At 43.4% G+C, this 13965-nt stretch overlaps 1 protein-coding gene across 2 annotated transcripts in view; it reads left to right on the plus strand.

The window, feature by feature from the left end:
• Shisa9 (shisa family member 9) overlaps positions 1-13965 on the plus strand; it is a 302431-nt gene that overhangs the window by 10553 nt on the left and 277913 nt on the right. For both annotated transcript variants that reach the window (XM_052759519.1, XM_052759518.1), the window contains exon 2: positions 3240-3367. In XM_052759519.1, coding sequence (XP_052615479.1) covers positions 3240-3367 — 128 coding nt within the window. The remainder of the gene's footprint in view (positions 1-3239; positions 3368-13965) is intronic.

Genomic DNA, 13965 nt, shown 5'->3' on the forward strand with positions numbered 1-13965 from the left:
AGCATGCTGTTGATGCTCTTCATCCAGAATGTGGAGATCTGTAGGTTTTGGTCCCACTGCATGCCTTGGGAAGGACAGCTCTGGGAGACCTTGTCACTCTGAGGCTGGAGTATCACAGTTCACAGTACCCTGAAGCTGCACAGGGACCTATGCCAGCCACATTTAAGGTTGCCACTCCAAACCCTTGCTTTGTTGTCCCTGGAAAGCTTGACTATTTTGGTGCTTTGGGGGTGAACCTGTGGGGAATTTGATGAAAGTTATGGCTTCTTTGCTCAAGAAAAAAAGGCACAAACAAATTTTCCATTCAATTCCAGAAGAATTCGGCGATCCTTTGCAGCCGAGGATGAAGAGCCTGTTTAGAAGTGAAAAAGGCAAGTTAGGTTTGCAAGGCCCTGTGCTGTCTCAGAACTCACTCCCCTTCCCTGAAGCCTCCCTGAGTTTCAGACCACACCTATTGCAGAGGTAGGAAAGGGCATGGACTTTGATTTCAGACACTCAGGACTGGGACTCCACTCACTCCTTCAGTGAGTAGCGGAGTTCATGTAGGCAGTTCCTTACCCTGCAAAATGGGTTATGACAATCTTTCCCTTGCTATGTTCTCCCCTCCCCCCATTTGCCCTGTTACAGCTTTATTAGCTTGCTTGCCTATTCTTCTGTATGTCCTGCCTGATACATTATTTCCATCACCTTCCTGTGTGCGAGCTAGCTTTCTGTTACTGCAGCAAACATCTGAACTAATCAACTTATACAGAGAAAAGGTTCGTTTTGACTTACAGCCTTTGGAAGTTTCAGGTCACAATCTGTTGACCTTGGCGATGAGGCATCATGTCTTAGCAGGAGCATGTGATGGAGCACAGCTGTGCAAACAGTGAGAAAGGAAGACACCAGGTCCCACAGTACTTTGAGGACATGCCACCAATGACCAGAAGACCTCCAACTATCCCTGATTCTTAAAGTCCTCGCCATCATCCACAGTGTCAGGATGGAAACTGAGCCTTTGACATGCATCTTTGAGTCCAGATCCAAGCTACAGCATCACATGACCAGCACATCTCTGCTCACTCAAGTCTCACCTCTTCATAGCATGTTGTCTTATCATTTCTCCCCATCTCTCCCATTAATTTACTTCTGAGCCACTAAGTCTAATGAAGCACTAACTGCTTAGCAGTCAATTCCCACACAGACTCTGCAACCATGATTGTACTTTTTCTTTATGGATTTGTCTATTCGAGACATTTACTGTAAACAAAACCATAAAACCCAGGCCTTTTTGTGTTTGCTTTCTTTCACTGGCCATAAGATTTTCAAGTTTAATTCATGTTGGGGCTGGTGTCAGGACTCCCTTCTTCCTTTTCATGGCTGAGTAATATTCCATTTCATACACCACATTCTGCTTATTGGCTGATGGACACTTGGACTGTTTCTACTTTTTGGCTGTGATGGAAAATGCTGTTTTGGCACCTGGCTCTATTGGCTGCATCCTTCTTTGTTTGTTTATTTTAGTTCTTGCTTATTTTTATTTAACATATTTATTTTTATTCTCTCCCATAGAATGTAAGCTCCAAGAAGCCCATGACCTCTTTCAGCTTGTACAGTGCTGTACCCCAGGGCCTCATGTCGTGCATGGCACACTGGAGACAATAAACGTCTGTTGAACGAACAAATGTGTGCAAGCTCTTGTTATTCTCCTGTCTTCTAATGAGTTCCATCCTGGCCTCTGGCCCCCATGGGCCTCTGGCTTACTGCCCTGGGTCTCTCTCCCTTCAGACTTCTCCCTAGCCTTGGTTCTTACCACAGTCTGTCACCATAATCAAACCTTCCTCATTTCGCTTCCTCTTATCATTCCAACACAAACATAAAATTGAACTTGAGCACAGAGTAGTCTATGGGGAGCTCTTTCAAAAGCACCTCCCATACACCCCAGCTCTGGGTTTCTAACCCTCTGGATTCCGATGGATCAAGACAGTTTAATCATGTTCCTGGGTGCTGCTAGCTGTGATCCTCACTGCCGTGGCAGAGTTGACTTCAGCAGATAGGCTCTGCTGAGCTCTGGGAATCTGCTTCCCCTTCCTCTGTCTCCTTTGGTGTGTATCTCGAGAGTCCACTTGGCTAGGAATGTCTGGGTGTATCCCCTAAAATCATGGAGACAGGGCTCGCAGGTGTGTGTCTCTTCCTGGCCCAAGAGTGGATCGATATGAAGATATTCATCATAGTGTTGGTTCCTGGGATTGTTCATAATAACAGATGCATCTACTAGTTTTCACAGAACACCTCTATGCTTGTAGTTGGCACCCCTGTGCCTGGTTGGTTCTTCTACCTTACTAGGGTTGCACATGGAGACAGCCATCCTTGCAGGTAAGTAGATACAGGACTGAAAACACTGGAACACTCCTGCTTGCAAGATGTGAAGTCAACTGACCTTCAGCATTCCCCTAGCTTGAACAAAGGGGAAGCCAGAAGGCAGTTCAAGAAGACCACATATGTGGAGGACTCACATGCAAACAACACTCCCGTACTACACATGTTTAAGGGCATTTGCATATCTTTAAATGCACTTAAGAGGGGAGATGTGTTGGTAGGTCTGACTTTAGGGTGTGACATCTGTTTGACTGCTGTCTCTGCTCTGTTCTCAGTGCAAACACAGCTTACATCTCATTGTGAAGGTCAGTTGGACTGTGTTCCCAATCTCTTAAAAAGAAAAAAAAAGTAAAAGAAAAGTTGACTGAAGTCTCTGTGCTGCACACTGGCTGTATGACCTTAAGCAGGTTAATTCACCTCTCTGAGCTTTTGTTTACTCTTCTGTAAAGGAGTAATACTCCTTGTAAGCCCATGAGAAGGTCTATATTCTTTGGCTTTGATAAGTGATGCCATTGCTTTCTGTGATTAACCTAGTGATTAGCTTATGGCAAGAACTGACACTAGGCCATTGCTAAGTAGGAAATGTGGGCATCTGTTTTAGGCATAAAGAAAGAACTCAGTCTCTGTGGTGGAGCTACACTGCATGAACTCGTCATGAACCCCCTCAGATGCTCCATCGGGTAGACAACTAGTTACTTGTGCACAGAGTGACTTTGCAACCTCTGATTTATGCTTCTGTGTTTTCCTGTCTACCTCTAACTGGAATGGCAGCTCTCTGGAAGGGATGGCTTTGTCTTTTGTCCAACTGGGCAGTGCTGGGTACATGGCAGGTATGTGCTGTAATATTGCAAATGAGCAGAGTCTGTTCTTTGTTCCTCCAGAGCCCTTGCAGATGTCATGAGGCCACAGGGCCACTGCAACACTGACCACATGGAGAGAGACCTTAACATTGTCGTCCACGTGCAGCATTATGAGAACATGGACACAAGAACCCCCATAAATAACCTCCGTAAGTACTGGTGCATGGGCCACTTCCAGTCCCACTAGGCAGCGGTAACATGGCGGGATTTTCTGGGGTGTGTTTGGATCAGCGAAGAGCGACTCAAGGATGTGTTAAATTTTTCTGTTCGATGTGATGCTGAATTGGCACCTTAAGAGTTGACTTGGTTGTGTTCTCTGTTAAATAGTGATCCACTTAGTTGGTTTTCTATTAGTACTAGATGACTTGATTAGTTCATCGTGGTTGATCTATTTACTTGGAGATCATGTTTGATTTAGGTTGTTAATCTGCTAATAATCCATCTTATTAGTTCATGTTGATTGGATTGTATGAACTACCTGTTCATCGTGACTGGGTTACTTGTTAACCAATTGTTTTGCCTTCAGAGGTTGACTAGTTGTTACTTTTAGGTCTCATATTGCTTTCAAGGAACAAGTTTGGAATTTTATCTTTTAAAACATAAAATGAGCTTCACAAAGACAACATATAACACCCCTCATGTGTGTGTATAGTAGGGAATGTTGAGTCCCGGTCACCATGGTTTGGGATGAATATGCATCCTTCTACAATAGTAAATTCAGTTCTCTTATTCTCTCAGGAAAAAGGGGCAAGGTGCTTCTACCATTGTGTTTTAGTAGCTGTTCTTCCTGAAACAGAGTACTCTTGGGGATCCTGTTCTATTCCCACAGGTTTCCTTTCCTTCCAAAGCTCTGTATAGACAGCACACACCGTGGAGCTGATGCTTTATTTAGGAGTTGGGGAACAATGTGGATTTTGACGAACACACATTACTATGGCGGTCATTCCTAGCAGTTAGGTTTTCAGGTCACCTACCTCAAAGCAATGTGAAAATCATGGTTGAAAGCAACAGACACAGGCAGTCAGAAGGGTGCATGTAACCATGGTGGATGGGAGGTTCCCAAAGACAGCAGAAGCTTTGGGGCCATGCACTTTCCCAGGATGGGCATCCTTTGCTAAAGCTCACCCACAAGCCTCAAGGCTTGTTTATTTGCTGAGACAGTTTCATATTGCTAGGTGACATGAATTCTCTGATTTTATGATGATATTTTTTCATGGTTTTGGAAATTCTTGTACTGTGTTGGCAATGGCAGTATTTGACATTGACATGGGTAGGAAAATGGGCCATCCAATGGGATGTTTCAGGTTTCATAATATTAAATAACTACATATTATTTATTTGTGAACTGGATTATAATATGGTATTAGAAATCACCCCACTGCAGTGCAAAACACACAAGCATTTGGAACTTTATGTCCGAATCCCACAGACCCTGGAGGTAAGTGGTAGCAACTGTGACAGAGCAGTTGCTGTATCTGATCCTGCTTTGGTGGAAGTGAACATATGCTCTTCCCAAGTCTGATGAATGTAATGGAATGTAAGGAATCCAAATGGTAAGCAAATGGAGGCCATCAGGGCAAAGACATGGGATGGAGTTTCTGGCCACAGAGGGTGTTGGTTAACAGGTTTTCACACAGAGTTTCTGTCTCAGGGGTGATTTTGAACCACACTGGAGTTGTTCATTGAACAACAAACTTACCCAGCTTTCCTTGCTTGATAGGCAAAAGGTCAGGGAAGGAATGCTAATTAGTTCTGCTTAAATAAGGGACTTTTGTTTAAAGTTGTGCTGAAGATAAGTGACTGCTGGGAGGTGTCTGTCCAGGGACTGGGTACTCAGGTGTCTATGAGAGGCCACTTTGATGTATGTATGGTTCTTCTTTGGGTCTATATTTGTGCTTTGATGATCTTTTTGCATACTAGGGGTGGGGTCTAGGCCAGCTTGGGTGGGATGGCATCATATTAGTGGCCACATTTCCACTCTTTTTCTTTCTTTCTTTTTTCTTTTTTTGCTTTTTATTTGGAAAGCAGTATTTCACTTACTAATGCCGAGGTACCCTTGAGATCTTCTGTAGCCTAGGCTTACATTGCACTCTAGATCTTCCTGTAGCTGGAATCCCAGGCCTCACAAGGCCTGGCTTTGTGGCCTTTGACATCAAAGAGAACAATGCAGGAGAATGTTCCTGGTAAATCCCAGGGGAGAATTCCACTAGTGCCATCACCAGCATTGTGTCCTTACAAGAATTGCTTTGGACATTGGTTTCATTTAATTCTGCCAGGTTGACCCAATCCTTCTCCCCAAAGTGTTCTTAAGAACCTTTGACTAAGAACAATAGGGAATATGTAGCCTTGTAAGTTGAATTCATATTAGAAAGATAAATTGTATGCAAAATAATAGTTATCAGTAAGAATGAACTTCTTTGTAATGAATTATTTATCTTTTTATTGATTTATAGAAACTTTTTATATGTTATAGTCACTTAAAATGTGTATGTTCAGAAGATGGGATGATTTTGGGAGTTCCCTGAGAAGTTAGAACTACACAATTGATATTAATTACTTACCAGGGGCTTAACAAGCTTTTTGACTGATGGAGAAGAAACAGGAGAGGAATCTGATCTGATCAATGGACAATTAGGCCAGCCCTTCATAGAATTAGGACCCACCTAACTGAATATAAAACCACTTCCTTGGCATTGTGGGAGCTCAGTGACAGCACTGAGAAATGAGAAGACAGATGCATGCATTTGCAACCCGGGAAGGAGGGTCGGTGCATTTTTAGGTTGGTCTTCACTTAATATTCAAGTTGCTGCATTTAACTGTGGATTTGATTGTCTACATATTCTTTTCATCTCTGCTCAACAATGCTTCCAGAAAGAACTAATCTCTGAAGGGACCCTGGCCAGCTCGAGCATGGCAATCATGGCTCTGGCAGGCCTTGCCCTTCTCTCCCCCTTCCCTCTGCCTTGCTGAAAATGGTTAGATTACATTCCTAAAGCTAGACACCAAGGCCTGTTCTCTTATTTGGCCACTTCCTTCTTCTGAGGCTTACTACCAAGGTCCAGCTATCAAAGTATTGAAATCCAGCAATCAGTAGACCCCTTTGGCTCACCTAATTAACATGCCCAATCAAAATTAAACACCCCATCCTAACACAGAGTTTCCCCTGTACCTTTATAAACTGCCATTTATATACGGGACACTTCTGTCTCCTCGCTATCCAGAGCAGTCTTTTGTCCCTTCGGGACAAATACTCCTTCCCTTTCTCCCTTGTCCTGTTTCCTGTCTTTGTCTCTTATTTCCTGCCCTTTGTCCCTTGTGCTGAGATTTGTCCCCAAGTGGTCTTGGCATGTCCTGAGCCAATACGGATGCCTTCAATCTCTGTTTTTAATTCTCTCATCTCCCCTTCACCTCCCCATCCTTCCCCCTTCTTCTTCTCCCTTTCCTTCCTTCCTTCCTTCCTTCCTTCCTTCCTTCCTTCCTTCCTCCCTCCCTCCCTCCCTCCCTCCCTTCCTTTCTGCCCTTCTGTGAAACAAGATCTTATCTTGTGTTTCAAGCTTGCCTTAAACTTGCAATCCTCCTGCCTCAGCCTCCTGTGTGCTGGGATTACAATCCTGTGCCACTGTGAGGAGCTCTCGGCATCCTTAACCCCAGAGCTAGCTCACTTCCTGACCTGCCCTTCATGTTTGGGTCAAATGTTACAAGAGGTAATGTGCACTGTAGGAAGGGGAGGAGGTGGTAGAACTCGGAGGAGAGAGCGTCAAGGTGGGAACATTGTTACCAGTTTTCTTCTGTAAATTTCCCAGGGTTGATTTTTTTCTGACTAGTGTTTCCCCCCCAGAAACAAATGCTTTTTCTGTTTTTTTCCAGGCATTCAGTGGTATTTGGGATGTTGATTTTCTGCAAACTCTCTAAACCTTCTGGGTAACTACATTGTGTCCTGTGTCCTCAGAGAGCACCCTGCCTCCCCCTCTGTAACCTCCTGTCTTCTAGAGAGAGCCCTCCTGTTGAAGTCCGCTCTTCTTCAGGATGGGAGGTGTGAGTGAAGGGTTGTAGATGCAATCCAGCTGGACATGTCTCAGCTTAGCTGTGTTAACAAAATAAAAAATGTTTTGGATAGTTTTGCTTACAGAAGACTTGCAGAGATCTATCCATGGAGTTCTGCACACTCTTCACCAACCTTTTCTGTTAGCATCTTACATCACTGAGGTTCACTTATTGACATTTAAGAATCTTCATGGGCAAATTCCTCTTAGCTATATGTTGTTTGACTTTCCCTGGTTTCTTTGTATCTCATGATCCACCCCAGTTGCCACCACCTCTTTAGTACAGCATCCTTCAGTGGCTGAATTTTAGTTGTGTGACACTGTAGCTTGATGTGATGAAGATAGAGAGCAATATTAACTCAGGTACAGGGTGTCTTCCAGTGTTTGTAATACCCACATGAAGGCAGCCATCCAGTCAGTGCTGGGATGAAAACAGTTGCTGCTTGGAATGTGCTTTTGGGTATAGAGCTGTGGGGCAGTATACTCCTATGCTCTATACACATGTGCAGCGTGGCTTTGGCATTTCATTCATGCACTCACACTACCTGCCTGTCTATCTATCTGTCTCTGTCTCTGTCTCTCATCATATGTATGTATGTATGATCTGTCTATCTATCTATCTATCATCTATCTATCTATCTATCTATCTATCTATCTATCTATCATCTATTTGTCTGTCCATCTATCATTTCTCTGTTACACGAGTTTGTGAAGATGTGCTTATCCATGTATCTGCATATAGAGGCCAGAAATCAACATTGGATGGCCTCTTCTCCCTTTCTTATTTTTTTGAGGCAGGTGTCTCATTGAGCCTGGCCCTTTCCATTTTGGCTAGGTTGGCAGGCCAGTAACCCCCCCCCCCTCGGGATCTTCCTTTTTCTACCCACCAGCACTGGTGTTACAATCCTAAAGGTCCAGTTTTTACAGGGGTGCTGGGAATCTGAACTTGAATCCTTGTGCCTGTGCAGCAAGCATATTACTCACTGGGTCATCTCCCTAGCCCTACTACTACTACTTGTTATTATTTTTTTTTTTACATCATAATCCAAGCAAGTGAGATTTCACCCAATACCGAGGACAAATAGTGACCTGATGTTTTAAAACATGGAATCCACAACAAAGAAAAGGCTCATGTTCTGGTTCTATCAAGCTTGCTTCCCAAATAGATTCCCAAACATCTCTCATAAACTAAGAAGCAGACTCAGTGATGCTGGTCCCTGAGCCCACTCATTTGTCCATGTTCACCAAGGTTGTGGTGGAATGGTGCCCTTAACTTTTGGAAAACTTGGCATAGATGTTCTCAGATTTTTGTAATATGTAGTGAGTAGGGGATTCCCCAGCCAGGGCAGGCAGAAGGTCAATCTAGATACCAGTGTTTAAGAGTCAAGTATATGTAGTACAATGTTGAGTGACTTGGACAGATGGCAGTGTAAATCCTCAAACACATTGACTTCTCAAAATTTTTGTCATTGTTAGGACAGGAAACTGAGCCTTAAAAGCTTTAATGATGTAACGTTTGCATAATAATGAATGAATAGAGCTGCAGTTTTCTCCCCTAGTGCTGGGGGATTGAACGCATGTCATCACACATAGTAAGCAAACACTCTACCACTGAGTGCTTAGGTCCCTCTATCTTTCTCTCTCTCTCTCTCTCTTTTTTTGAGACAGAGTCTTTCCTAGCTGCCAAGGTTGGACTGAAACTCACTACGTAACTCAGATAGTTGTCAAACTTGGGATCCTGCTGGCTCATCCTCCGTAGTAGCTAGGATTACTAGTCTGCACCACTGGGTCCCACTGAGGCCCAAGGGCTGTGGCTAATACCGTTTGATCTCTCCTTGTTGCAGGTGTTTGCAGAACATGTGGGTGTCCCTCTGGGAATGGGCCCTGTGACGGATGTGCTAAAGCTCCTTTGGTGCCACAGGAAAGAGCCTCATCCAGTTTGCCATCTTGTAGTGAGGACTCCTTTAGAGGCTTGACATCTACTGAGCACTTGCTGTGTGCCAGACACTGTGTTAAGTGTTAAATTCCAGAAAAAATGGAAAATTGTGGGAGATGGTAGATGAAACAAAATTGGAAAAATACTGGAAGTCATTGTGTCTGGGTGACAAAATACCTGGAGTGTGTCCCTTTCTCACCATGTGTATAAGTGTGTAAATTAGGAGTTAATGTTAAAGCATCTGCCTGTGACATCGCAGTGACTAAGCAGAGAAGCCAGGATTCACACCTGGGTATGTGCATGGTGTGAGCTGCCTCCTGGGGAGATTCAGGTGTCAGGAGTGGGGGCTGCATTAGTGACTTCTGCATATGTGTGACCAAAATACTGACAGAAGTGACTTAAGAGAGCGGATTTTTTTCCCTTGTGGCTCCAGAGAGTTTCATCGCTGTGCTGCAGGGAAAGCATACAGAGAGGCTCAGTCCATGGTGGCAGGAACACGCAGCGATGGTTGTGTATGGCAGCTGTCCACTGGGTGGAGGACCAGGAAGCAGAGAGTGAGGCAGGAACAAAGGCAGGTATAGCCTTCAAAGGCCTTCTGACAGCTAGGTCAGTCCCCTAAGGTTCCACAGCCTCCCCAGACAGAGTCGCCATTTGGAGAGTGTTCAGATGTGAGCCTTAGGAGGACATTGTGCTAGCACGATAAGATCAACACCAGCTGCATTCTTGATGGGGGTACGGGGTACACAGATGTTGGTCTCTGGTTTGTGAGTCTTCTGGGACCAGGTGTCTGACCAAGGTAGAAGGTATTCTTGGGTCCTTTTAAGTGCTGGGTGGGACAGATTCTGCAAGCAGGAGCATGGGAATTAGAGGAGGAACAGGAATGCACTTGCTCAGGTTGTCTCTGTTTCCCTTGTACTTAGAAAATGTACTATGTACATAGATACTTGCAGTATCAATGCATGCATAAGTGTCCAGCACAAGCTTAACAACAACCCCAGTGGAATGCACAATAAGGAGGACTCATAGGATTTTAAGCTTTGAAGGAACTTGGCTCATTCCAGCTCAGGTGAGGATTTAACTCTCTCTCTCTCTCTCTCTCTCTCTTTTTTTTTTTTGGTTTTTCGAGACAGGGTTTCTTTGTGTAGCTTTGCGCTTTTCTTGGATCTCACGCTGTAGACCAGGCTGGCCTCGAACTCACAGAGATCCGCCTGGTTCTGCCTCCCGAGTGCTGGGATTAAAGGCGTGCGCTACCACCCAGCTGGATTTAACTCTCTTATGATGTCACATTTACAAACTTGTTCCTGAACTCTAAAAATTTTTTCCTGCCATGGAAAGGCACAGTGCTTCCATCTGACTCCAATGGCCCTGGGACATGCACTGGTGTGAAATAGCTAATGAAAGTGATCTGTGCTAAATGTGTTCAAGTGGCTTTAGCTTGAGAAATATACTTGTCTCTGGTGTCAGTGCTGTTGATGAGTCTCTAACACTGGGAAGCTGCTTATCAAATATGTCTAGCATGACATGAGTATGAGGCTATGTAGTGAGCAAGTGGAGGGTCTGCACTTCAGAGAAGGACAGCTAGAACCTGGGCTTTGTCTCAGCACTCACCAGCTGTGCAAGCTTAGAAAAGTTAATAGAATTTTCTGAACCTCTTTTCTATTCTACAAAAGGAATAAAGTAACATCTACCACACAAGATTACTGTGAAGATTAAATTTATGAGCCCATATAAGGAATGTAGCATGCCTGGATATATAAATATCAATTGTTGATATTATTGCTTGTAAAATGAGTGACTATTGGTGCTACAATTATCTGTTCACTAGAGAGCAATGATGTGGACTGAGATGCATTCAGTGGACAGTTGTTCACATTGTTTTCATTCTCTGTGTTGGCTAACAGCACAATATGTGTGTGTGTGTGTGTGTGTGTGTGTGTGTGTGTGTGTGAGAGAGAGAGAGAGAGAGAGAGAGAGAGAGAAAGAGAGAGAGAGATGTTTGTTCATATACATAATGTGTGCTATCAACAAAGAAACAGAGCCTGTACTAACTAGTTTTATGTTAACTACACACAAGATAGAGTCATCCAAGGAGGGAGCCTCAACTGAGAAAATGCCCCCATAAGACCGGACTGTAGGCAAACATGTAGGGCATTTTCTTAACTAGTGATTGATGGTAGACAGTCCAGCCCATTGTGGGTGGGGCCATCCCTGGGCTGATGGTCCTGGGCTCTATAAGAAAGCAAGCTGAGCAACATAAGGAACAAGCCAGTAAGCAGCTCCGTCCATGGCCTCTGAGTCACCTCAGGCCTCCAGATTCCTGCCCTGCTTGAGTTCTTGTCTAGACTTCCTTTGATGATGAACTGTGATGTAGACGTGTAAGCCGAATAAACCCTTTCCTTCTAAGTTGCTTTGGCCATGGTGTTTCATCACAACAATAGTAACCCTAACTAAGAGAGAGCCCTAAAAGGAAAACAAAAATCACCTTAAGTAAGTTCTTTTCAAAACTTTCTTCTCACGTGTCCACATACGCTGTCTGACCAGCTTTGCACTGCTCTCCCAACCAGCTGTAAGACTATTTGTAAGGAAAGGCCAAGTGCCCAAGCCTGGTTGAGTTTCAAAGATGCCAAGCTTGTGCTCCTTGCATGCCCGGGAAAGCCTGTCCTTGGACATGATTCCTTTATGAGAACATTTCTGTCCTCATGTTGGATGAAGGGAGGGGATACACTTGCTATGAGATTGACAGGCTTGAAAAAAATCACAAGTGACACAGACACACATGCGTGTCACCTACCAGGTGTGTTCACTTCAGCAACAAAGAATCAGTGAAGAAACCAGCTCAGGGGCTTTGCGTGACCTGCCCAGCAAGGGGTTTAGGCTCTGGACATAAACTTGTATATGGAGGTGCAAATCTTGCACTCTGGCCACAACCTTTCTTATGCCTTTCCCAGGGGCCCTTGCTGCTCAGTTTATCAGGGTTATGTTTCTTTTCTCTTTCTTTACCTTACTGATTGATTCCCCTAAGAATTGCAGCATTCAATTATCCTTATCTTTGAAAATAAACCCACTTAAATAAAGTCACCAATCTTGTTATGGTGCACCAAATATTTCTGACAGTTGTTTACTTGCCTGTAATTAATATTTCCTTTGAATCAACTTTCAACTGGCATTTAAAAAATTCCCTCTATGTATCAATGGGAGGTAGAAATATGGGTGAGGAGGCTTTCTGTATATCCTCTCAGCTCTTACAAGACTCTGAGGGGGATAAAGCTATGGAAGTAATGATGGGAGCTGCTGGGGGGTACCCTGGGAGCAAACAGGAGCCCCCCCCAGAACATGGGGCAACAGAGGAGCCAGGGCAGCTTCCCCGAGAAACTGATAAAATTTATTCTGTATGAAAAATACTCCCCAACAACTTTCCAAGAAAACAGAGGGGGCAGGGAGTGGAACATTTTGGTATTGTTTGCCTTTGATTGAAGAGAGGACTTCGAGCCACAGAAAAATGTTTTTTGAAAGGATTTTATTTTTCTATTGCACATTGTATAAAGAAAGGAGCTTTTATTTGATTAGGATCATAATGATTTTGGTAGAAAAATAAGAATAAGAATGCCAAGTCTGACAAAGGAAGCCTAGGTTTCAGAGTCAACTATCAAGAGTTTAATCCAGACTATTTTCTGGTTCGAGGGCTCTCTTCAATCAGCCTGGTGTTTCTCTCTAGAGGAGATTAATGTTGATCTTTTGCTTCTTTGGAAATTAACAATCAACACAAAATAAGTAATATACTTAATATCATGATACATACATTAAAATAATTTACAGTAAGGTTTGAGGAAACCTGCCTTAAAAATCTCTGTTAGCATTCTCAATAAAGTTAATTACAAGTTGAAAGGAAATCTCATTACATTAGCCTGAGAATTACAGTTAATGAAGCCGAGTGTAATCACAATCTGAATATTTCATTAAATGGAGATTCGGAGTCATTAATTCAGGTATTCAGCCTGGGGTCTTGAGCTTACATCGAGAGTGCTAATGTATTGCTTGTATTTTATAGATTTAAATCTGGATCCCTGTACCTGTGGAAACACACCCAGCCCAGCCCCAGATCTGTCCGTGGTGCTGAACCTCTTGGCTGTAGTTAGGCTATTCAAGCCACCCAACCAAAAAAACTCTCGGGTGATTTTGGAGCTGAGGTGAACTTTAGTATTGTCTTACCTTTGCTGTGTTTCTGACTTCAGAGAGGTCAGGGAATTTACAGAGGAGGAGCCCCAGGGTTCACACAATGTGCTAAGTTCACAATTTTTCCAATAAAGGAAATTAAGAAGCAATTACTAAATGTTATCTTTATTGTGCCATAAAAGATGTGGACACTTAAATATCAAGCATTTAGGCAAGAGCTAGTTCTCATAACAAAAACCAAGCCTAAACTGGGCTTGGTGGCACCTGCCTTCAGTTCCAGCATTCTATAGGAGGACTGTAGGTTCAATGCCAGCCTGTGCTAGGAAACAAGACTCTGTCCCAATACCCACCACTCCCACAAAACAAAAAGTAAACAAAAACAAGCCACAAAGCCTAAACCAAGTGAAATTAGCATCATGCAAAACTTACGTTTCTATGAATTTACTACTCTTTCCCTTTTCATCTATCTATCTATCTATCTATCTATCTATCTATCATCTATCCATCAATCTTTTAATTAATTGAAAATGAGAATGTGGGTTTGTGTTTTGCCTGTTTGATCATCAAATGAGTATTTGTTATTTACTAAATTCTA

Source organism: Peromyscus californicus, unplaced genomic scaffold (assembly GCF_007827085.1).
Source record: "Peromyscus californicus insignis strain IS unplaced genomic scaffold, ASM782708v3 Scaffold_3__1_contigs__length_106647218, whole genome shotgun sequence".
In the NCBI taxonomy this organism is placed as follows: Eukaryota; Metazoa; Chordata; class Mammalia; order Rodentia; family Cricetidae; genus Peromyscus; species Peromyscus californicus.